Source organism: Monodelphis domestica, chromosome 6, assembly GCF_027887165.1.
Source record: "Monodelphis domestica isolate mMonDom1 chromosome 6, mMonDom1.pri, whole genome shotgun sequence".
Lineage (NCBI taxonomy): Eukaryota > Metazoa > Chordata > Mammalia > Didelphimorphia > Didelphidae > Monodelphis > Monodelphis domestica.
Genome location: NC_077232.1, coordinates 79,662,929 through 79,688,550, shown reverse-complemented (window position 1 = coordinate 79,688,550; position 25,622 = coordinate 79,662,929). Strand labels below are relative to the sequence as shown.

At 37.3% G+C, this 25,622-nt stretch overlaps 1 protein-coding gene across 10 annotated transcripts in view; it reads left to right on the top strand.

The window, feature by feature from the left end:
• LOC100022326 (DNA polymerase nu) overlaps positions 1 to 25,622 on the top strand; it is a 479,612-nt gene that overhangs the window by 298,888 nt on the left and 155,102 nt on the right. For 7 of the 10 annotated variants that reach the window (XM_056802316.1, XM_056802317.1, XM_056802320.1 and 4 more), the window contains 2 exons: positions 430 to 507; positions 2,138 to 2,252. In XM_056802316.1, the coding sequence (XP_056658294.1) occupies positions 430 to 507; positions 2,138 to 2,252 (193 nt within the window). The remainder of the gene's footprint in view (positions 1 to 429; positions 508 to 2,137; positions 2,253 to 25,622) is intronic. The other 3 variants (XM_056802319.1, XM_056802318.1, XM_056802325.1) reach the window with 1 other exon arrangement.

Genomic DNA, 25,622 nt, shown 5'->3' with positions numbered 1-25,622 from the left:
GCACAATGATAAGCCAGTTTGACTGAGGTATAGAATATGAGAAGGGTAGTGTTGTGCAGTCAAAACCTGGAGAGGTCAGCCAACGCTGGGTTGTGAAGGACTTTAAAGACCAGAGTTCATATTCTCTTATGAAAACAAGTAGAAGCTGAGACTCAGGGAGATGAACTGATTTGTCTAAGGCCTCATAAGTAGCCCCTCATTACTACTGGCAGAGGAAGGACTGCAGGGCCATGTTTCCTGACTCCAAAAGAAGAGTTCTTTCTGTTACCTCAACCTTCTACATAAAGGTTTTCCATGCTCCAAGAGCAGTAGAAGCAGAGAACTAGACTATGTGTTCATCATAGAATAAAGTTAGCATAATTGTGCACCTGTTAAAAATTGCTATGATTTAGTTATTCATGCATTCCCCAATTGTATATTTTCTTCAAGGGAAAGAAGATGAAAAAACAACTGTTTCCCCTAGAACAATGTTTATATCTTCCAAAGGCTATACCTTCCTAGCAGCAGGTACTTTATGACAATTTCTTTTTAGAAACAATATAAAGAAAGTTTGTATGCAGCCATTTTTTTTATTTGATGTATTCCTAAAATGTTATGTAAAAATCAAGTGCTTGTATATAGGATCATATCTTAAATGAAATAAAAGAGCTGGATTGCTTTTTTTTTAAGATCATGGTAAATCTCAATAACTGAATATTTAATGTGCCTTCCAGCCTTGCCCCTCATAGGAAACAAGGTTACTGCCCTGTCAAGGTTGTGATTTCCCCATGGAGCAGGCTGAAACCTCCCATGATTTGTAAAAGAGAAAGTTCATGGTCCTAATTGTCCATTCAGTGAGAGGGAGACAAACTTCAATTACGAAAAAAATACAAGATGCTAAGCTAAGGTGTACCAGAGGCTGGGAGGAAACTCTGGATCAGAGAATCAGAAGGTGGAGAGCCTCATAAAAGACATATAACACATACATAAGTAGCGAAAATGCAAAATCAAATATGGTTTTTAAACTATTAGAAAGAGATTGGGACAGACTTGAAATGAGAAGGCTGCAGTTCAAATCCCACCTGTGAGATTTAGTTGTTGTTTATGTGAGACTTATTTCCATGGATAAGTCACTCACCTCAGAGATTTAGCTAATTTTCTATAGATTAGAGGTCATAATTCTTTTGCTGCCAGCTTTGTAGGGCTGTGAGAAAAGTACTTTGTAAATCTTCAAGCAGTATCTACAGATATTAAGTCCTCTGAAAGATCTTAGGAAGGAAGGATCATTCCCAACTGAAAGAAATAAGAAAAGCTTCCTGAAGGAGATGGCATTTGAGGCTTTTGATAGGCACTACTAAGCAAGAACCTGCCAGTCATAGAGAATTATGGAGCAAAGACATGAAGGAAAAGTGAGACTATGTGTAAAATGGAAAGCTGTGTTTGACTTGAAGGCAGATAATAAATATCTAGGATCCTCCTAACTAAAGATTCAGCCAGTTCATTTATACATTACAATTTTTTGTGAGCTGGGAAATACTTAAGCCCCTATAGTTGCCCTATATGAACTCTCAGCAATAATTTTAGAATCTAAAATATTAAAATGTGAAACAAGAAAGAATGCTAAAAATCCCCTCAGGTTTTCAGAGGCATAGGGAAACTTAGAAGACTCCTAATCTACCTGAGCAGCAAAGCTGTCTATAGTGTCCCTGACATGGCCTCTAAGTCGTCTTCCAGATTTTGCTGAAAGGGTTCCTTGATGAGAACCCACCACCTCTTAATGGTGGGCAGCTCATTCCACTTTCAGTGAACTCTAAACCTTAGGAAGATTTGAAAATGTGTATATCTGAAACTACCCATGTTTCTATTCTGCCACCATTTGCTCCTTGTTCTGCTTCTGGAGTCAAGTAGAACAAATGCAATTTCTTTCCAACATGTTATGTATGGAGAATTCATCTCTATCATGTCCCAGATAACATATATAGCACATAGAGAGCTTCCTCTTTCTTTATAAGAGGTGACTATGCACCATGAACCATAGTCATTTGGGCCAGAGAGGTGAGGGATCAGTGTTATAGTAATAAGGGAGCTAGAAGTGCAGAAGAAAAATGAAGGGGTTGGTTAAAAGACTGAAAATTAAAAGCAAGACTGTGTTCCTCAGACTTTTCACAGATCGAATTACGCATCCTTGCCCACCTCTCTTGTGATCCAGAACTTCTGAAGCTTTTCCAGGAACCAGAGAGTCTTGATGTGTTTATGAGCCTGACTTCTCAATGGTAAGAGAAATCAACTTACAGCAATATCAGATGTGTGCAATGCTAACGTGATTAAAACTGCCTGCAGTTATTCCACATATTTTAAAAAAGAATTAAATTGTCTACAATAGTTAATCATTTTTGCCACCCTGTCACCTTCTGAAAAGGAAAGTAGATAAATAATGTCAGAGGGATTTCAAAATCATGAAAGAACTGATAATATCAACATTTATCTTTTACTCTTGTAAAGGATGAACAGGTAGAGACTAAAAGGAAAATAGAGTGTAATAATAATGTTTGGCATTAATTGCATTTTCTTCCTCACTCCCCAACCTAAAAGAAGAATGAAAGACCTCAAACTTTGGTCCTCAAACTTTCCTGAAATTTTAAGGGTTTTTTAATAGGAAAAAAATGGAAGCTATAGTAAACACTAAATAGATGACAGAGAGTAACACTAGAATTTGGATTTTCCTAACAACCAACAATAATATCTTAATGTTAATACGTTGCTTTTTCATACATTAATTCATTTCATTCTCACACCTCTATGAGGTAGAAATTATTATCCCCATTTTACAGTTGAGGAAAGTAAGACTAAGAAAGTGTCACACAGGGTCATACAACTAGTATATATAATAAAGCAGTATTAGAGTCTAAGTCTTCCTACCTCATAGGCTAGTGTCTAGATATCAATTGAAGACCAGAAAAAAATAAAAATAAAATGACCAACTTTTAAGTGAAGAATCCAGGAAGAATAGTTTCAAGATGACGTTAACAGAGATGTCAAGTAGGTTATAGCATTTTTGACTGAAAAAAAATTAAGAAATAAAATACCTTGAACATTTTAGTAGGAGCAGAGCATACTAGAGGGAAGTTCACACAATATAGTCTAAATGGGCTGAGTAGAATCTTATTTCTGCAGAAATATTGTCAGTTATGCTTGTGTTGGTTAACACTGAGCTCACCCATCTGGTCTAAGAAATTCATGATAAGGCTAAATCAGGTGTAAAGAAGTGTTTACTTAGCACAGAGGGAAATGGAAAATTGGCCATTGTACAAATAATTTAGATGGACAACTAAACCACTTCAATTCAGCCTCCCCAAAGTCACTTGGAAACCTAAATGATCTGACCAGCTTTGCCTGCACTGAGTTAGTTTCAAGAGTACCATATCTGCACTTCTTCAAGGTAAGGCCAGCCCTAATGTCTTTATTGTACTAGACAGGGAAAAAAAAAAGAATCTTGAAACTTTTGATATGTGTATGGCAGGCTTTCAGAAAATGGCACCAGAAAATCATATCACTAAAGAGAAAATCAGCTTTTCAACTTATGTTTATGGAAGCATAATGGACAATTGAAATAATTAGGCTGCAGGGAGAGCAAAAAAAGATCAGAAATAAAATGAAAGCAAGAGTTAGGTGAGGCTTATAAATGTAGAAAGAATTGTTTTAATTTTTCAATGCATTAAAGAACTCCAAGGTTTAGAACACATTTTCTATTAATTAGGTAGGGAAATATTTTGATCCATTGACTAGGTAGTAAGTTCCTTGAGAAGAGATAGAATCTATATTTTATTTCTCTCTACTTTGTCCTAGAGCACAGCTCAGGTCCTATGCATAGTTGGCACTTAATTTTTATTGAAATAGAATATGAATTTTCCTTTAGAAATTTAACATCATCTAAAGACATTGATTGAGTTGCCTTTTGAAAATTTCCCTTTTACTGTGTGTATGTGTATTTTCATTCCCAAGTCTTCAAATATGTTGTTTTGTACCACCAGTATGTGCATTGCTTTTGACAGCTGTCAACCTATTATAGATGTTGCTAATGAAGTATTACTTCAAAATATTTTTGTCAGACAATATCAGTAGCTGCAAAAGAGCTCCCTTCAGACTCTTAATAAGTTGCTCATTCCTAAAGTAAATTTAGGTCATTCACATTAGAGATAGGACTTCTTGCCTCCATTTTTCCCTTTGTGTAATAAGAATTGCTCAAATTTTTATAGCACTTTAAAGTTTATAAATTATGTTCCTTAAAAAAAACCCTCTGAAGTTAGTAAAATAACTGTCACTCTCATTTGTGTGTGTGAGATAAGCTCAGGGAGGTTAAATAACTTGCCCAGGGTACCATAATATTAAGTATTAGAACTGAGACTTGAATGTACATCTCTTGATTGTATATGATGCCATGCTGCCTCTCAAGGAACAAAAGAAGTAATATATCCTCATAGGATTTAGAGAAACTCAGTTATCCTCTAATTCAAAACCCCCATTTTGTAGAGCAACTGAGGTCTTCCAGGAATTTAAGTAATTTGTCCAAAGTAAAACAGCTAGCAGGTAGCAAAATTATGTATGACTGAATTCAGCTCTCCTTACTAACCCTAAGTAGAGTGATCTTTCCAATGCATCACACATTCTTTGATGAACCACAAAAAAAGGAAAGACCAATTAATCTTTTGACAGTTGACAATAATTCCCACTAAGAAGAAAGGCTCCACAGTGTGTGAAAAGTGTGTTACAATTAGCCATTGTGGAAATGATTGTGTTGCCAATGGGAGAGTAGAACTGCAGATAAGGAATGGAGACATTTGGATGTCAGGGTAGTTGAGATAGATCAAAAAAGGATCTCTTAAAATAGTTGTTTCATAGAGATGCTTCATTACTTAGCTTTAAAAACAAAAAGAAGGGAACACTATAACAAAGGAGAAGTGAGAAAGCAGGGAATAGTTCAGGCTGGCTGGAAGGTAGTAAGTCTTCAGCAAGCATTTCTGAAGTACTTCCTATGCACCAGGCTCTGTGCTAAGCTCTATGGGTATAAAAAGAGACAAAATACAGTTCCTCCCTCCAAGACAAGGAGCCAGACGGGAGACTTCCCCTCAAAGAATAGCATCTGACACTCCATAAAATTGTGCTTCTCCCTTTCCTGATGGAGGCAGGAAATCAGCCAAGATACCTGGAATGATGGAATGGTGTTTTTCCCTTTCCCAAGGGAGGCTAGAGAACAGTGAGAAGACTTAGTGTGCATGAATGGCATTGTTTCCCCTTACCTCAAAGTTAAAAGACTAATGCTCAAAATCTAGTGGAGAATTCATTATTCTTAATCATTAAGGCCCCATGTTCTGCCTTCTTGATGAATTTAAACATTCAGTCCACAACCAAGGCCCTTTGGAGGCAGGACCCACCTCAATTTACTAGCCAAACTGGACTACTTACTATTCATCACACACAACACTATCTCCCATCACTTTAGGGGAAGGAGAATAATATGAGATAATAAATAATAAATAATAAAATGTAAGTGGTAACAGTTTGTGGAGGACCTTAGATGGCAAGCAAAGGAGTTTGCATTTTTCTCAAGAGATTGCAAGGAGTCACTGAATATGTTTTAGCAAAATTTAGTTCAGTTTAATTTAATAAACATTTATTTATCACTTAACTATATGCCACGCACTGTGCTAAATTCTGAGGATGCAACTGAGAAAAAGATAGTCTCTGCCCTGGAGGAAGATAATAAAGGAACCAAAGCTGGGGCAAGGCACATGGAGGTGCCGAGCATGGTGGCATGAAGTTCCATAGAGTACCAATAAAGCCGAACCACTGGTGGAGAATGAAGAGTTACCTTGAAAATTCTGAAAACGTTCTTAAAGGCAAGGCTCTTGTAGGCATTTATTGTCTTTCCCCCCCCCCCCCCCCAACTTTCCTATCAGAAGAAAGAGGCAACTAAGGAAGCTAAGAAAGGGCTAAGTATCAAAAGTTGAGTCAATCTGCAAAGTGAGGAGATGATAAAGGGAGAGAATATACATATAGTATGAATAAACCATGGCCTAGAACAGACCATTAGAAACAATTCCATTAAGAGATTAGGAAGGGGAAGAGCTGGCTGAAAAGGAAACAGGAGTGATTAAAGAGATAGGATCATGGAATCAAAGGTTTGAAGCTAAAAAGTTACTTAAAGATTATCTAGTCAACCCCCTCATTTTACAGATGAGGAAACTGAGGTGGAGAATTAAGAACTACATATTCCATAAAGCTGTAAAAGAAAAGAGTATCCAGTATGGGCTATAAAATACTACAGCAAGGTCAAGAATGATGAGATCTGGATAAAGGCTAACCATATCTAATATTCTAGGATACATCCCTTTTATTAGTCAGAAGGTCATTAGAAAAAAAAATTAATCCTTACCTTCTGTCTTAGAATCAATATTAAGAATCAGTACTGGGTAGGTAGTTGGGGCTAAATTGCCCAAGGTCACAAAGCTAGGAAGTATCTGAGTCCAGATGTGAACCTAGGACCTTTCATCTCCAGTCTGGCTCTGTCACTATTGAGCCACCTCACCATACCACCATTAGCAAATTTTAAGGGAATTATTTCAGAAAATTATTGGAGCCTGTGATATTGAAGTCACTTTAAAAAAGACTGATATATATTAATTTAAGGTCGCCAAGCAATTCACTTATGTAATTCCTAAATGAAACACTCAAGCCAGCTGCCAAATTTTTATGATGTTTTAATTACAAACAGGAGGAAGAGAGTATCAGAGAGAGAGAGAGAGAGAGAGAGAGAGAGAGAGAGAGAGAGAGAGAGAGAGAGAGAGAGAGAGAGAGAGAGAGAGATAAGGATAAGGGAGAGAAGGAAAGAAGTTTAAATACCACTCTGGCTCAGGCTGAGCCAAAGAGGGCTTTAAGGCCCTGGATAGCCAAGGCTATCAGGGATAGTCTAAAGGGATCAGTCTTATCACTCACGTGACCAATCTGAAGGAAAGCAGTCTGCGGGGCTCCTCCAACTTCAAGCACTGCCTCTAGCTCCCACTGCCTCTAGCCCTCCTCCCAGGAAGTCCTGAGAACTCCAGAGGCTGTTCTCTACCTCACTCCCTGTATCTCACATGTGCCAATGGTGGCTCTAGCTTGACCTAGGACCACCCAGAGGTCTGTCCTTTTTTTGCACATGTCTGTTGAAGGCCATATTCTCAAATAATTAAATCTTGAGTTTGCTGCAGCCCTTCCTAATCTTGTTACACTGAGTAGGGTGGAGATTGTAGTTTCCAAGACCTGATTCTGTTATTCCAAGTATCTCTATTGTTATTGATCAGGAAATAGCTAAATACGATCTTCCAAAGAATGGTCTGAATAGGGTGGAGTAGTTTTGAAATTCACAAGCCAAAAGCTAATTTTAAAGAATTGAGGGAAAAGTGAATGAGACATTAGGTATACAGCATGCTTTATGATGAACTTCCTTTCTCTGGCACAATCCTTCTTAAAGAGGAGCCCAGATTGCTAGCTTGCAGGTAGCTACACAAAGGTGAATTGTGACTGTCTACTCAGAGCATGGGTTTTTTTGTGTCATCAACGTATTTGCTAGTCTGGTGAAGCCTATAGACCTCTTCTCAGAATAATCTTTTTTAAAAATTAAATTCATAAAATAAACTATGTAGAATAAAAGTAACCAATTACATGGAAATGTATATCAAAATATCTTTTCAAGAATTTATAGATTCCAAATTAAGAACCTCTATGTTAGGACAATCTTGACAGCTTCATCTTCTCAACTTTCCTATTTCTGTCATTATCACCATTGTGTTCTTGATCTTCATAGTTCAGAACATCAGGATTATCTCCTCTTTCTCCATTTCTCTCACTCAATCCCTTACCAAGTCTTTCAAGTTTATCTCTTCTCCCTTCCCACTAGTATGTGACCTTGGACTAGGCAAGCACATAAAGTCTTAGGAATTTTGGCAGCTCTCTAAAACTTTAAATTACATACCAGTTGCCAGTCTACATTTCTATCCAGTTGCCAATTTACATTTCTATCATTGAAAGAGAGTTCATATTGGGTGTTTACTACATTAATGAAATCAGACTTGGCTAGGTTGAAAGCTGTAGGGGACAGAACTGTTGAAATGTAAATGATAACGCTTTTCAGATGCAAAAGAAACATTCTATTCCTTAAAAAAGAGTCTGGGGCTTGAGTAACTCAATTGCATAAGAAAGGGGCAGTGAGAGGGCTCCCACTGCTACAATATAGCCTTGTCTCCAACCACTCATCTGTATCAGGCCCAGCAGGAGCCTGGGAAGTACAATTGGGCTGAGCACCATAAATAAAGAGTTGAGGGAAGAAGACACTCCTAAATCAAGAAGCATTTTTTGGACATTAGAGGCTGGGTCTCTCCCCTTGCCTGCTACCTGGTGGTGATAAACCTCAGAGGAGGAGGTTCCCCTTACTGAAAAGATGGAAGAGACCACAGCAACCCATTAACAACTGCCCATTAATAGTTGAACCCACATAGTACAGTGGATCAATTTGTCCAGCAGTAGCCCCTCCACAGCAAGACAAACTGTAAGACCAAAGCTGACCACAGACAAGCCTGCTGAACTTAACCCAGCCCAGCAGTGTATTGGTCTGTCTATCTAGCTAATAGGCAATTCTCATGAAGAACAAGCCCATACAAGAAGCTCAGTGATTTGTTCATAGCCAGTTTTGATTCCTGAATGGAATTTTGTGAAGGCCCTACAGAGAGAGAAATGACGCCAAGTCCCTCCTGTGCAGATGTGGTAAGTTGCCATGGCCATGGGCACCCCATACACATGGGCTTACTACCATCCTCTTTTAAGTTTATCTTCATTCTTCCCCCAAACTGGGTATACATTTCCTGTAGGACATCTTTTATGATACTTTCTGAATACAAGTCAGAATTAGTAACAAGCAACAACCTATTTATGTATGCATATCTATTACCTCTTTAGGTCACCTCAAATTTTTATTCTTTTATAATTCTAGTACTCCCTGGTTGATAGCAATATAGCATTTCCAGAAGAATATTATTCTGGAAAGAATTAGCTTTTGTTTCAGAGGATAGTTTGAGATTGTTGAAAGCATTGCCGTTATACAATTTTCCAATTTCAATACACTCAGCTCTGCTAAACAATTATGGGCCCAACTCATTGTTTAATTGCATTGCCTGACCAAGATATAGGTACAGTGGTACCTTGACGCAAGAGTTTAATTCATTCCATGGCCAAGCTTGTAACTAAATTTGCTAGTGTGTCAAATTGAATTTCCCCATTTAAATTAATGGAAATGCAATTAATTGGTTCTGGACTCAAAAAAACCACACAATTTTTTTTGTTTTATATGCTTTTAAATATGAAAATGTACTTAATAAATAATAAATATATTTAGAGATAATAAGAAAGAATGTAAAGAAATTTGCTTATTTACCTTCAAGGTCAGGCGAAGATGCTGACGGAGAAGGTTTTCATTTCCTGCATAATCACTTAGCATAACTTACTATCTACACATGTAATGTTACATGTAAATGCAAAATTGATCTTATACATTGCTTGTGATATATAACATTATTGCTAAACTTAATTGCTATTTTTTTTACTTTACTTAGTTATCATCATTTTCATCATTGAATTTTGGCTGTTTTGCCACAGTTTCCTTAATTTAACTTAGAGGTCATTTCAACAAAGACCTTTCCATGGAAGTTTGTTTCTTCCTCCCTTTCAGAACGTTTCAATAATGTGTGAAACAAGTGTCATTACACAGCTCCAATGCTACTTCTGGGTGTGTCTTTTCAATAAACTGTTTAATTTTTTCCCAAATCCTCAACATTTCCTTAATCTTGCTTATACTGATTACCTCATGCACCTCGGGCCCCTCCCCACTAATTTTCTGCACAACCTCTGAATGCTGCTGCTGTAACTCCTTCAATTCCTCTGTTGTCAGGACCCATGGTTAAAAGTTAAGAAATTTGCCCATAAAAGTGGCAATAAAGGCAAAAATAAAGAAGAAAGCAAAAGCAATTCAATACAGATGCTCTCGTGGCCAGGTTGTGTAACTTGTGAAACTGAACATTTGGCAGGCTATCTAGTAGGGGATGGTGGAAGCTCTTGATTCAAATATATGTTCATGACTTATAGCAAAAAAGCTCCATCGTGACTTCTCATATCTCAAATTGCTCATGACTTGTGTATTAAGGTGCCACTGTACTGGTACACTAACTTAGTGGACCTCCGACATAAACTCATCAAAATCTGGACAATAAATATTTTTTATCTATTTGGTATATATAGATTTAAATATGTATATTTAAATATATATATTTAATTTGATTTTGAATGACTATGGATTTCATTGTAAAGATATAGTGGAACAAATGTAAAACCCAGAGGAATTACGCATCAGCTATGGGAGGGGGATTGGGGGATGGCAGGGAAAGGACATGTTGGAGGAGGGCAGGGAAAGAACATGAATCTTGTAACCATGGAAAATTTTTCTAAATTAATTAAATAAAAATTTCAAAGTGAAAAAAATTAAAATAAAAAATGAAAAAGTCAACATCGCACAAAAAAAAAAAGAAAAAGTACAGCGTAGGGGGTACCTGAGTAGCTCTATTTCTGTCTGTATATTGCCTTTATTCCAGTTTCATTTATTAAAAAACAACAACAAAACAAAAACCAAAAAAAATCTCCAGGGATGATCTGGCTTAAATAGATCCTACCATTTGTGTGTGTGTGTGTGTGAATGTGTGTGTGTGCTATCAGTATTATTGTAGGCTAATAAGAAAATAATAATGTAGCAAGAACTTCCCTGTAATCTCCATTGTGAACAAATAATTTAAAGATCATCACTTTGGTGAATTTGTTATGGCATTTGTATAGAATACATCACCATCTTCCCATCTCTTCTTATCTTGGGTGATTTTTGTCCATGTTTTCCCATAAACCCTCCATAAAGGACTTACCCAATGCGGGGGGGGGGGGGGGTGTTAAAGGCTTTCTTTTTAGTATCTTGGAATACTTGTCATTTTATTCCCTTTAGCTACCTGCCCATCATCCGTAATTCTTATTTTGTAATCCTTCCACTGCCTTCTCTCCTACCCAATTAGGGATTTTGTGCTGCTTTTCCCGTATGCAATAATCACTGGTAATCTGGTAAAGTTATATAGCTCCTATCCTTTGTTTTTATTTGCCATTTTAATTTTGTCAAATCCATGATGCTCTATGAGGACAGCATCAGGAGATAGATTGGATCTAGGTCCACTCCAGATTCAGTGTTTGTCTAAAGATATATATATATATATATATATATATATATATATATATATATATATATATATATATATATATATATACACACACTAATTCAATGGGCATCAAATACCATGTGGTTTTCATCCATTTTGTTTTTTCCTTATACATGATTACTTTCTTTTTTTTCTTTTTTTAATTTTTAAACATTATTTTATTTGGTCATTTTCAAACATTATTCCTTGGAAACAAAGATCACTTTCTTTTCCTCCCCCCCTCCCACCACCCCTCCCATAGCCAATGCACAATTCCACTGGGTATCATATGTGTCCTTGATTCAAACCCATTTCCATGTTGTTGGTATTTGCATTAGGGTGTTCATTTAGAGTCGCTCCTCAATCATGTCCCCTCCACCCCTGTAGTCAAGCAGTTGCTTTTCTTCGGTGTTTTTACTCCCACAATTTGTCCTCTGCTTGTGGATAGTGTTTTTTCTCCTAGATCCCTGAAGAATGTTCAGGGACATTGTATTGACACTAATGGAGAAGTCCATTACGTTCGATTATACCACAGTATTTCAGTTTCTATGTACAATGTTTTACTGGTTCTGCTCCTTTCACTCTGCATCACTTCCTGGAGGTTATTCCACTTCAAATGGAATTCCTGCACTTTATTATTCCTTTGAGCACAATAATATTCCATCACCAACATATACCACAATTTGTTCAGCCATTCCCCAATTGAAGGACATCCCCTCGTTTTCCAATTTTTGGCCACCACAAAGAGCGCAGCTATGAATATTCTTGTAAAAGTCTTTTTCCTAATTATCTCTTTGGGGTACAAACCCAGCAGTGCTATGGCTGGATCAAAGGGCAGACAGTTCTTTATCGCCCTTTGGGCATAGTTCCAAATTGCCCTTCAGAATGGTTGGATCAATTCACAACCCCACCAGCAATGAATTAATGTCCTGACTTTGCCAAATCCCTTCCAACATTCAATACTTTCCTTTGCTGTCATATTAGCCAATCTGCTAGGTGTGAGGTGATACTTGAGAGTTGTTTTGATTTGCATCTCTCTGATTATAAGTGATTTAGTGCGCTTTTTCATATAATTAATAGTTTTGATTTCTTTGGCTTAAAACTGCCTGTTCATGTCCCTTGCCCATTTATCAATTGAATAATGGCTTGTTTTTTTGTACAATTTTGTACAATTGATTTAACTCTTTATAAATTTGAGTAATTAGACCTTTGTCAGAGGTTTTTGTTATGAAAATTGTTTCCCAATTTGTTGCTTCCCTTCTCATTTTGGTTTTGTTGCTTTTGTTTATAAAAACTTTTTAATTTGATATAATCAAAATTGTTTATTTTACATTTTGTGACTCTTTCTATGTCTTGCCTGGTTTTAAAGTCTTTCCCTTCCCAAAGGTCTGACATGTATACTATTCTGTGTTCACCTAATTTACTTACAGTTTCCTTCTTTATGTTCAAGTCATTCACCCATTCTGAGTTTATCTTGGTGTAGCATGTGAGGTGTTGATCCAGACCTAATCTCTCCCACACTGTCTTCCACTTTTCCCAGCAGTTTTTATTAAATAGTGGGTTTTTGCTCCAGAAGCTGGGATTTTTGAGCTTATCATAGACTGTCTTGCTGAGGTCACTTACCCCAAGTCTATTCCACTGATCCTCCTTTCTGTCTCTTAGCCACTACCAAATTGTTTTGATCACCACTGCTTTATAATAGAGTTTGAGATCTGGGACTGCAAGGCCACCTTCCTTTGTATTTTTTTTTTCATTATTTCCCTGGATATCTTTGATCCTTTGTTCTTCCAAATGAACTTTGTTATGGTTTTTTCTAAATCAGTAAAAAAATTTTTGGAAGTTCAATGGGTATAGCACTAAATAGATAAATAAGTTTGGGTAGGATGGTCATTTTTATTATATTGGCTTATCGTACCCATGAGCAGTTAGTGTTTTTCCAATTGTTCAAGTCTAGTTTTAGTTGTGTGGAGACTGTTTTGTAGTTGTGTTCATATAGTTCCTGTGTTTGTCTCGGGAGATAGATTCCTACATATTTTATTTTGTCTAAGGTGATTTTGAGTGGAATTTCTCTTTCTAATTCTTTCTGCTGAGATGTGTTGGGAATATATAGAAATGCTGATGACTTATGCGGGTTTATTTTGTATCCTGCAACTTTGCTAAAGTTGTTGATTATTTCGACTAGCTTTTTGGTTGATTCTCTAGGATTCTTTAAGTAAACCATCATATCATCCGCAAAGAAAGATAACTTGGTCTCCTCCTTGCCTATTTAATGCCTTCAATTTCTTTTTCTTCTCTAATTGCTACTGCTAGTGTTTCTAGTACAATGTTAAATAACAGAGGTGATAATGAGCATCTTTGTTTCACGACTGGCCTTATTGGGAATGTGTCTAGTTTCTCCCCATTACAGATGATGTGAGCTGACGGTTGTAGATATATACTGTTTATTATTTTTAGGAACGACCCTCCTATTCCTATGGTATCTAGTGTTTTTTATAGGAATTGGTATTGTATTTTATCAAAGTTTTTTTTCTGCATCTATTGAGATAATCATGTGATTTTTGTTGGTTTGCTTATTGATATGGTCAATTATGTGGATGGTTTTCCTAATATTGAACCAGCCCTGCATTCCTGGTATGAATCCTACTTGATCATAGTGAATGACCCTCCTGATCACTTGCTGGAGTCTTTTTGCTAGTATCCTATTTAAGATTTTTGCATCTATATTCATTAGGGAGATTGGTCTATAGTTTTCTTTCTCCATTTTTGACCTGCCTGGCTTTGGAATCAGTACCATGTTTGTATCATGAAAGGAATTTGGTAGAACTCCCTCTTTTCTTATTATGCCAAATAGTTTGTATAGTATTGGGATTAACTATTCTTTGAATGTTTGATGGAATTCACTTGTGAATCCATCAGGGCCTGGGGATTTTTTCTTAGGGAGTCCTTTGATTTCATTTTCTGATATGGGATTATTTAAGCATTCTATTTCTTATTCTGTTAGTAAAGGCAATTTATATTTTTGTAAATATTCATCCATGTCTCCTAGATTGGTATACTTATTGCCATATAATTGGGCAAAGAAGTTTTTAATGATTGCCTTAATTTCCTCTTCATTGGAGGTGATGTCCCCCTTTTCATCTTTGCTGCCGTTACTTCGCTTTTCTTTTCCTTTTTTAAATTAGATTGACCAGTACTTTGTCTATTTTGTTTGTTTTTTCAAAGTACCAGCTTCTAGTCTTATTTATTAGTTCAATAGTTCTATCACTTTTGATTTTATTAATTTCTCCCTTAGTTTTTAGGATCTCTAGTTTGGTTTTCTTCTGAGGGTTTTAATTTGTTTGCTTTCAAGTTTTTTTATTTACATTTCCAATTCATTGATCTCTGCCCTCACTAATTTGTTAATATATGCACTCAGGGATATGAATTTTCCTCTGAGTACTACTTTGGCTGCATCCCATAAGGTTTGGAAGCATGTCTCACCATTGTCATTTTCCTCGATGAAATTATTAATTGTTTCTATGTTTTGTTCTCTAACCGATTTTGGAGTATCATATTATTTAATTTCCAATTAATTTTTTATTTGGCTCTACCTGTACGCTTAATGATCATTATTTTTATTGCCTTATAATCTGAAAAGGTTGTATTTATTATTTCTGCTTTTCTGCATTTGTATGCCATGTTTCTGTGACCTAGTATATCTTTGTGAATGTGTCATGTGGTGCTAAGAAGAAGGTAGATTCCTTTTTGTCCCTATTTATTTTTCTCCATATGTCTATTTACTCTAATTTTTCTAAGATTTCATTCACATCTTTTACCTCTTTCTTATTTATTTTTTGATTTTATTTATCTAAATTTGATAGTTGTTGGTTCAGGTCTCCCACTAATATGGTTTTACTGTGTATTTCCTCCTTCAATTCTCCTAGTTTCTCCATTAGAAATTTGGGTGCTATACTATTTGGTGCATACATGTTGATTAATGATATTTCCTCATTGTCTATACTCCCTTTTAACAGAATATATTTAACTTCCTTATCCCTTTTAATCAGGTCTGTTTTTGCTTTGACTTTGTCATATATCATGATTGCAACTCCTGCCTTCTGTCTATCAGTTGAGGCTCAAAAGGTCTTACTCCATCCTTTAATTCTGACCTTGTGAGTATCTACCCACCTCATGTGTGTTTCTTGACGAGAACATATAGTAGGGTTTTGGATTCTAATCCATTCTGCTAGTCTTCTGCGTTTTATGGGTGAGTTCATCCCATTCACGTTCAAAGTTATGATTGTCACTTGTGGATTCCCTGGCATTTTGATATCGTCCCCTAATTCTGACCTTTATTCTTTAGCTATAACCTTTTAAACCAGTGATTTACTTTAGATCAGTCCCCCTAGTCTCCTCCCTTGATATGCTTTCCTTTCTAACCCCTCCCTTTTTGTTTCCTTGCCCTCCCCCTTCTCCTTCCCTCCCTTTTTAAACTCCCTTCCCCCTCCCCTTCCTTAATTTCCCTTTCTCTCTTACCCTGTTGGATAAGATAGAATTCAGGATCCCATTGGATCTAGATGTTCTTTCCTCTCAGAATTGGTTTCACTGAGAGTAAGGTTTAAATAATACCAATTCGCACTCTCTTCCTCTTCTTCTTATAGGAGAATTCTTCCCCTCCCCTTCTCATGTGTATCTTTGTGTGAGAAAGATTATTCTATTTTGGTTTTTTTTCTATTTTTTGAAGTATATCTTAGTACCATCAACGATTCCCCCTTCCTTTTTTCTTTCTCCCCCCCTTTCTCCATATTGTCTTGATGCCCCAATCTTTTCCTATGTATAATTCTTGTAACTACTCTAAAGATGCATACAATTTTTGAGAGTTACACATTACATTTTCCCCACATATTAATATACACAATTTGATATAAATGTAGTCCTTATAGAAGAGTTTTAATAAAATAAAAAGATAACAATTTTCTCCTTTTCTCTTTCTTTCATATTTACCTTTTCATGTTTCTCTTGCTCTTTGTGTTTGGATGTCAAACTTTCCACTGAGTTCTGGTCTTTTCTTTGCAAATACTTGGAAATCTTCTATTTTGTTGAATGCCCATACTTTCCCCTGGAAGTATATAGTCAATTTTGATGGGTAGCTGATTCTTGGTTGGAGACCCATTTCTCTTGCCTTTCTGAATATTATGTTCCATGCTTTGTGGTCTCTTAGCATGTTCGCTGCTAAGTCATCTGTGATCCTTATGGGGGCTCCTCTATATCTGAAGTTCCTCTTCTTGGCTTCTTGTAAGATTTTCTCCTTAGCTTGGAAGCTCTTGAATTTGGTGATTACATTCCTGGGGGTTGTCTTTTGTGGATTTAGTATAGAGGGTGTTCTATGGACCCTTTCTATTTCTATTTTCCCCCCTTGCTTGAGAACATTAGGGGAATATCCTTCAATGATTTCTTGTAGTATGGCATCGAGATTTTTGTTTATCTCTGTTTTTTTGGGTAGACCAATGATTCTCTCGTTGTCTCTCCTTCCTCTGTTTTCCTGGTCTGTCCCCTTGTCAGTGAGATATTTTATGTATTCTTCTAATTCATTAATTTTTTTACTTTGCTTTATTACTTCTTGCTGTTTTGCAAGATTGTTTTCTTACAGTTGCTTAATTCTAGTCTTTAATGACTGGTTTTGCTTTTCAGTTTGTTCTGCCCTTCTTTTTGTGGCCTCCAGCTCTTTCTCCAATTGTGAGGTCTTGTCTGTCAGGCTGTTGACCTCTTTCTGAATTTTTTCCCATTTTTCTTGCCAGAAGGTTTCCATCTTTTGGATAAGCTCCATTTTGAGTTCTTCCAGAGCTTGTGGATAATTTCCATTTTGGGGGGCATGTTTTGATTTTATTTGAATTTCATCCTCTTTCTCTTCTGTCCCCTGGGTTTTCCCTCCATAAAAGTTATCCATAGTCACTTTTTTCCCTTTCTTCTTGGAGGGTTGATCTTGGGCAGTATGAGCCATCCCTTTGGTGGTTTACCCTTTCCTTTCTGGTCAGAGGTCTGGGTGATATGGGCAGGTTTTCTGTGGATTTAAGTTGCCTTTGACTAGTTCTTCCCAGCCTCCATGGTTTGTTAGCGTACCTACCCCTGTGCTCTTCTCTCTGTTGTGCAGGAATCTCCTGTAAAACTGCTCTGAGGGGTAGATCTCTGGTAGTCCCTATCAGTTTCCAAGGACCCTGGCATGACCCTCCCCTCACTACAGCGAGCAATGGAGCTTTGGCCTCAAGTAGTTTCTACAGTTTCTCCAGACTCCACACTGTTCGCAGTTTGCAAGGGCCCCCAAGGACTGCACGCTCTCCAGTGCGCAAGGTTCTCCAGTGAAACTGCCCTGAGAGGTATTTCCCTAGCAGTCCTCTTTAGATCCCAAGGACCCTGGTGTGCCCCCGCAGACAGAGACGTTCCTCACTCACTCGATGTCCCTGGTGAGCGCTCTGGGCTCCTACTCTGGTTCCATGGGGGAGGTGGGAGGGAAGGGAATCTTAGTTCAAGTTTTTGTGCAAGCTTTTCCTCCTTCTTATAATGTGGAAATGTTCACTCTCCATGTATCTTCATTACTGTGGTGTACTGGAGAGTCCCTCCGTTCTTCCAAGGATGATTTTTATGCTCTTTTGAGGTAGTCTATTTCATTCGGTGCCAGGGAGAGGAAGTGATTTGCGTCTAGATTGCAACCATGTTTACCCGGAAGTCCCCTACATGATTACCTTCAACTGAATAAATGAAACATTTTTTAAACAATCTGCAAAGTATTGTGTGAATCACCAGAGATACATATAGACAAGGAAGACATTCCCTGCTCTCAAAGTGCTCACCTTCTGATGGGGGAGGAAACACATATAGAAAATTTCAGCTTCAAATCAGATGGAAAGGTGCCTGTGGCCCTTAGGATGCAAACAAAATGTTACTATCACTTAATGTCATTTACATTGATAAAAATTATATCAGTTTTTGATGTTGAATCATTTGACAGTGTTAAGGACTCTGGTGGCAGAAACTTTCTTCTCTGGATCTTCATTAGCTGTAACTATAACTTGTGCAGGAATAATTGCCAAGTTGCATTTCCACAAAGATTGCTTCCAAGTATGATAACTAAGGTTACTGAGTTGGAGGTATTGCCATTCCCAAGGATCTTGGACTCAGGGTCCTAGGCTGTTTCCATCGGGGTCTGAGAGGAAATGGTGGTTGTGGTTTGACTTACTTGACACATACTATCTCTTGTCACTCCCCCAGGTTACATTGCAGTTTTAGCTAGACTGGTCCTGCCCCATGTGTAGCAGTTGAATGGAAGTTGGTAGTGATGGCCTGCCTCATTGTCACAGAATTTTCTTCCTCAGATGATGGTCATGAGGGCTGAGCTGGAAGCAAGAGCAGTAGGTTTCAGAGAGTAGGGAGGGATGATGCCAGCCCTAAAGTTACTGTGCCCATTTGCCTGTTGGTATTAGTTAGGCAGTAATTACCATGGATGGTGAGGACCTCTTCAACACAGGCCTTTCTCCCTTTTGCATTATTGTGGATTCCTCAAATGATCAGTGGATTATCTGCAAGCATTTAGAGAACTTAATCATTAGCACATAGCTCCCTGTTTAAAATCTCAATTGTTACTACTAGTCAGCAGATTATTGAATAAGATTATCCAGATAATCATTTTTATAGAATTTTCTATGGTTTCAATGCACAGGTCAAACATGCCATTGCCCCTCAGGAGAAGTTTTTAAGGCTACATTTTGCTTTGCCAAGTCAAATGCTGTTTTGAAATCAAAGACTATGGGTTCTTTAGACTAATTAGTGTTCTGTGGTCATAAAGATGTGTTTTATTGTAGAAAATTGTCTTTAAAATATGCTGTTCCAAAAAACTAAAAACAAAATAAAGGGTCAAAGACTAAGTAAATAGTTCTTAAGTGGAATAGAATGTTATGACCCTGCACGGAAAGATAAATATGAAGTAACCAGAAAATTGTGAAGATTTATATGAACTGATATAGAAAGAAGAAAGCAGTGCCCAAAACAATGTGAACAAAGATTGCAACAATATAAATAAAGAACTTTGAATGATGTGTTGTATTTGAGGGAGTGCCCTCATTGATGAGATCACTGATCCATAAACATATCAAACTTCCATTTTTCTTCAGATACAAAAGTGGTCAGATCCAAATGGGGTGGTTCTGTTATTGTTACCAGTGAGAATAGATTACTTTGTAACAAAGGACTTAAGGATTGACATTGTCTCTGACTATATCTTTAAATGCCACAAACAGAAAAAATATGACTATACCACTTCAAGGTATTCTATATTTGGTACCAGCATATTGGGTTTTCCAGTAGCAGGCTTATTAGTGCTCAATAGGATGATTCATCAAATCATTTCTCCCTTACAAGCATTTTAATTATTCATGAAGTTCACTATAGTTATGTTTTCAGAGAGAAATATAACAAGATGAAGAAACAAGTTTGAATTTTACTTACTTTCAATATATAGTACACATATAGGTATATATAATATATTATAGTACATGTTCAATTTTCCTACCTATATTTTAACTAATGCTTTACATATATCATGAACTATGAAATGATATACCTTAAATGAATGCTGTAGTCTCTTCCTGTGATAAGTGCATTTAAGGAATTAAGGAATTTAAGTGCATTAAGAAATATCAATCTTTTTTTCCTGCCTTTAGATTGCAGTTAGATTTGTTTTCATTGAAATACCCATCACTATGATTTAATGTAGTAGCTAGTTGGTAGTTTTTTAACATGAAACAAAAAGTTGTCAAATAAGGTGACCATATTATTTTCAAAGATGTTGTGTAATTTTAGATTAGAAAGAATCACAGAGCGAAATAAGCAGAACTGGAAGAACATTATACACAATAACAGCAATATTGGACGATGATTATCTGTGAAAACTTGGCCACTCTCAGCAATGCAATGATCTGGGACAATCCTGAAAGACTTATGATGGGGAATGCTATCCACCTTCAGAGAAAGAACTGATGGAGTTGTCTTTCACATCAGTGTATCTTTGGCTTTATTTTGGTTATGTATGAGTGTGCTCTTTGTGACAGAGGCTGGCACTAAAGAAAAAGTGCCAGGCTGAAGAGTGTGTGAAATTGAGCACCTTGATGGGGGTGGGGTAGGTGGGGTGGGGAGTTTGGAATCTGAGGAGGAGAAGACTCTGGTGCCATCTGTATTATAAAGGGAGGTTAATTGTATTCAAGGGATTTAAGACTTTCAATATTGAGGGGGGAATATAGGAGAACCTCCCTTCACAAAGCAAGGTATTGGGGAGACAGCTGATGTTTAGGGTTGGCTCAGAGAGAGGAGAGGGGGTTTGTAGATTTCCCCTCTTCTGCCTTACCTCCTTAGCTAAAGCTACTCTCTCCAATTCGCTCTTGTCCCTCTTGTCCCTCTTGTCCCCCCTCCACTACTTGAGACCAAAGGGTCTCGCCTTGATCTGTTCACTCACACTCAGCTTGGGGAACAGATAACTTTTAATGTCAACTCAATCAGGTAATACAAAAGTAATAATGGGCAGGGGAGAATGGGAAAAGGAAAGTGGGGAAAGGGAGTCCTTATCTCTATATAAACCCTTTCCCCTCCCTCCTCGAGTTTGGGGAGAATTCAGGCCTTGGCAGTCTGAGCCCCCAAGAGGAAGTCAAGTTGACTTACACCTGGGCAATAGGAGCTGAGGTAAAGTCTGCTCAGGTTTCTCTTCAGAAAGTCCCTTTAATTGGGAAGTGTTAGGGGAAAAGATTTCCAGTCACCAGCAGGAAAAGTGTGTAACCCTCAGGAGAAAGATTTTTTTTTCACCTTCTGTTTTGGCTTCTCAAGACTGAGAGCCTGAGAGAGCAATTCCTCTACCAGCCAGTGTCTTCTCCTCCTCCAGATTCCAAACTCTTGCCCCACCCCCCCTTCAAAGTGATCAATTTTACACACTCTTCAGCCTGGCACTTTTTCTTTAGTGCCAGCCTCTGTCACATCTTACAACATTCACCAATATGTAAGTGTGTTTTACATGACAAAAAATGAAAAAAGAATCAAAATGCATTATGGGATAGTGAAAGAATGCTGAACTTGGCCAAAAGAGATCTGGATTCAAATTTCAGTTCTACTATTTACCAGCTATATGAAAGTATATTCAGTATCAGTTTCCTCATCTGTAAATGAGAATAACAGTACTGAATTTGTGAGGTCCTCATTTTCTCTACCCATGAAGAATACATACATACTGCTTGTGCTTTCCCATTGTGGACAATTCTTGTCCAAATCTCTCCATACATCCTTTCTAAAGGATCTGCTTCCTCCCCTACCCCAAATTGAAAGCCTTTCTTTTGTAATGTTGACATTTCTTAAATAGCAGTATAATACTGAGGCTGCCACCTCATATTTTAGATATATAAGCCTGTCATAAGGGTTTTCTAACCCTTATAAATTATTGGTATTGTATGATATTACCAATAATTCTATCCTGTGTAGATAGGCTGTTGAGAAATATGGCTTCTTAGAGCAGTCCAAAGAATTCCAGCTAGGTCATTATATTAAAAAAATTTTTTTATAATGGATAAAAAAAATAAAGGAAGGGATAGTAAAAGGAAACAGGTAGAAAGGAAATTCTTATAATATATAGGTCCCTAAACTAATAAATCTTATTCTAACCATCCAACCAAATCTGATCCACAGGGATCATCATATCCCTCAACAGAGTTGAGGCTATCCTCTCTTCTTAATTTATCTAAAACCCCAAAATACTTATATAACTATCCTATCCTAAATTATAAACTTACAAACTAGAGAAATAAATTAGGTTTCCCTTCCTTGCTGTCTGGATGAAAAATACAGCTTAGAATCTCCACAGCTTTTCTCCACTTGCACAGAAATCCTGCTGGACTTGCACTGGTATTGCACTAAACAATCTCCTTCACTAGTTCAACCTGGTAGATGAATTTTAGATGTGAAAAACTGAGATTTTTCCAAACCTACCAAGCAGCTCTTAAGACCTTCTTTCAGAACAAGATTAGCCCCAAGAGTAAAGTCCATTGGATTAACTGCCTCTGAAAGGACCTTGGGAAAATTCTCTTTTACCCATAATCCATCTCTGAGATTCTATTCAGATTTAAAGAAATCCAACTTATAACTCTTTCTTATATATCTTATCAATACTACCTAACTCTATTTCCTAATAAACTTACTTAATTACCCAATATTTCTCTACAAACTGTGGAAAGGGAACTAGACTGATAGTTAGTGGGGGAAGGGCCAACTGGGAGTGGCAGTTGGGTCTTGTGACTAGCACTTCCTTCCTGCCGAGTTGGGTCTTGCTTCCTGGGGTTGGAGGAGAGAGGAGCTTGTTCAGCCCAGTCTGGAGTGGCATGCTTTTCTTGGTTCAGCCGGAAGACACAGGCTTCTGAAGGTTAGACCTGTTCTTATTTGCTTTCTATCTACTGCTAAGATTCTGAATTATACAAAACTGGACGGATATAGAGTAGATGGGAGTGGGACAAACCCTCCGCCAGCCTCTGAGGCCTGGCCTTATACTCTGAAGCTAAGGAAAAACTCCAATTCCAACTGGTTATTAAACTTTATATTATTTGAATTTGCAGTCAGATAAGTGGACTATCTACCCAATATTTCTCTACAAACCCTCAGAGATGTCTTTAAGCCCTGCCTTAAAGGCCACTTAAGGCCACTGCCAGCCTCTTGCCTGCACTATGTATCTTTGTTTGGTTCTTTGGGTCACTTGAAGTTCTTATTCTTTGGAGTTCCAGTGATTACTGGGAATCCACAGGTGTTACAGGGGAAAAAAAAAACAACTTGTGGCAGAGAACCCTGCCTAAAATTGAAATAAGAATGTACTACCTACTTCTTACAAGTGTTGCAATGAAAGCACTTTGTATAGCACTACAGAAATAAGAGCCATCATCACATCACTGGCCACCCAGAGTTGTTGGGGAAAAAGTGCTATGTGAATTATATAAATATGAGCTGTTATTATGGTCAAACTGACAAAAGATCACTGGGGCATAGAAGCTAGTATCTTGGCAGACAAGTACAAGGTTTTGCAGATACAATAAGCCTAGACCTTTGACTAATTTTCTAAAGTTAACAGTGAGGAAGACTTGGGGAGGGGGGATAGTATCTACAAATATGCAGTAGCATTTAATACAATTCAAACCCATCATTCTGTTACTCCTTATCTTAAATTCAGAAAAGGTTGTGGGAATTATGAATTTTTTAAATAGTTATGAATCTCATTTTTATTCTACTTGTCTGAGCCAGCCCACAAGAGTGTCTTCTGCCCCAGCCACCAAGTCTGAATCGCAGACAAACTCCCAGCTAAAAATCTCCAGAGAAAAAATCTAGCCTCCTCTAAGGTCTCATTTGTATAGACCTCCTTCTCCACCTCACATGCTTTCCCTCTGTGTTGGTCTACCACATCTCAGGAACCAATCAAGGTCTCTCTGACCCAGACCTATAATTCCTAGTTCAGGGTTGCTAATAGGCTGGCTTGGATGAACAGAAAGTTCACAATCCTGGGAGGAAGGGGTTCCCTTTACACAATATGAAGTCTGGCAACTGACTAATTTTTGTATCATCCCCTTAGAAAGCCAAATGACTTAATAGAGACATCACAAAACTAAGAATTATGAGATCTGGAATCTAATACTGATATTGCTACAAACTAGCTATATGATCATCAGTTTATCTTGGCCCTGGTCCTCTGTTTCTCCTTCTGTCTAAGTTGAAGTCGGTGAACTAAGTCTGTGATTTACTTTTGTCCCTTCCAGATTTAATCATCATTTTAATATCTCACATTATTAAAGTGCATTGTGATTTACAAATTATTTTCCTCAGGAAAAGTTTATGAGGTAGAAAATTCAAGTATTATTATTCTGATTTTTTTTGTATAAGTGAACTAATTCTCAGCAAGGTTAACACAGCATTAAGCATCAGAATCAAGGCTGTTATACAGATCCTTGATTCTGTATTTAATGCTGTTCTTCAGTAAACCACACAACATCTTTTCCTGAAAAGACCAGGTCAAATGCTCCCCCACAATGAAGATTTATTTCCCTTATCTAGCTGAAAACAATCCATCTTATATAAGTTTTCATAGCATTTTATTTGTGTTTATCATGGATTTTTCATTTGCTATTTCATATCACAATTATTTCTGACCATGTTATATCTCCTGTAAGATATAACATGTAACAAGGATCTTGGGAAAAGGGACCATATGTTCTTTTATCTAAGCAGCCCTTCTCAACCTCTACACATAAAAAGCATATAAAATGTGTCTATGAACGAATGTGTGATAATATTTTTTTTACTAACCAGCAAACATTTAAGTACATCTGTGTACCCAGGTTCTGTATGAGGCACTGGGAGTTCCAAACAATGAAAGATTTCCTACTTTCAAGGAATTTACATTTTAATGAAAGAGAAAACAAGAACAAATATATTAGTTTATACAGAATAAGTACAAATAAATGCAAGGTAGATTAGGAGGGCTCTAGCAGTTGAAGTAATCAAAAAAGGTGTTGTTTGAACTATATCTTGAAGAAAGAAAGGGATTCTGTGAGGTAAAAATGAAGGAGTATATTCCAGGAAGGGAAGGGTGAGTAGTATATCAGATTTCCCTGGAATGCTTTTAGAGCAGAAAACAGGGCCTCACTGAACTCTCCAGGCTTGGATTACCAGAAGGCAGAATCTATTGCATATACTTCCAGGAGTGGATCTTCAGGCCAGTCGCTGCTTCTGACCACTTACAGGTAGAAAGGGTACTTTGAATCCTGACTCTGCTATTTACTACTTATGTAGTGAGGGATCTTCTCCAGGTTTAACCTATAATCTTCTGACCTTAGTGATTGCCTTTAATCTCTGAGAACTTCTGGTGAAGGGGAGCTCACTATCTCCCGAGGACATTTGTTTTACTTTTGAAAAGCTCTCAATGTTAGCAAGGTTTTCTTCTGTAGAAGTAGATCCACCCTCTCTGCCACTTATACCCATGATTCTTGGTTTTGCCTTCTGGGCCCAAAGAGGACAAATCAAAGCCCCTTTCTCCTGAGAAACTTTAAATACATAAAGGCATTATCATGTCACCCCTGTGTTCTTCTCTTCTCTAAACTTAACATTCTCAGGACCTTCCTACCACTATCTGGCATGATTTTAAGTCCTTTCTTCATCTGGGTAATGCTCCTCTGCAAATCTTCTAATTTACTAAGGTCTTTCATAAAGATGACACTCAGTACTCCATATATAATCTGATCAGGGTAGTGGAATTATAACCTCCTTTATAATTATCAAGCTATA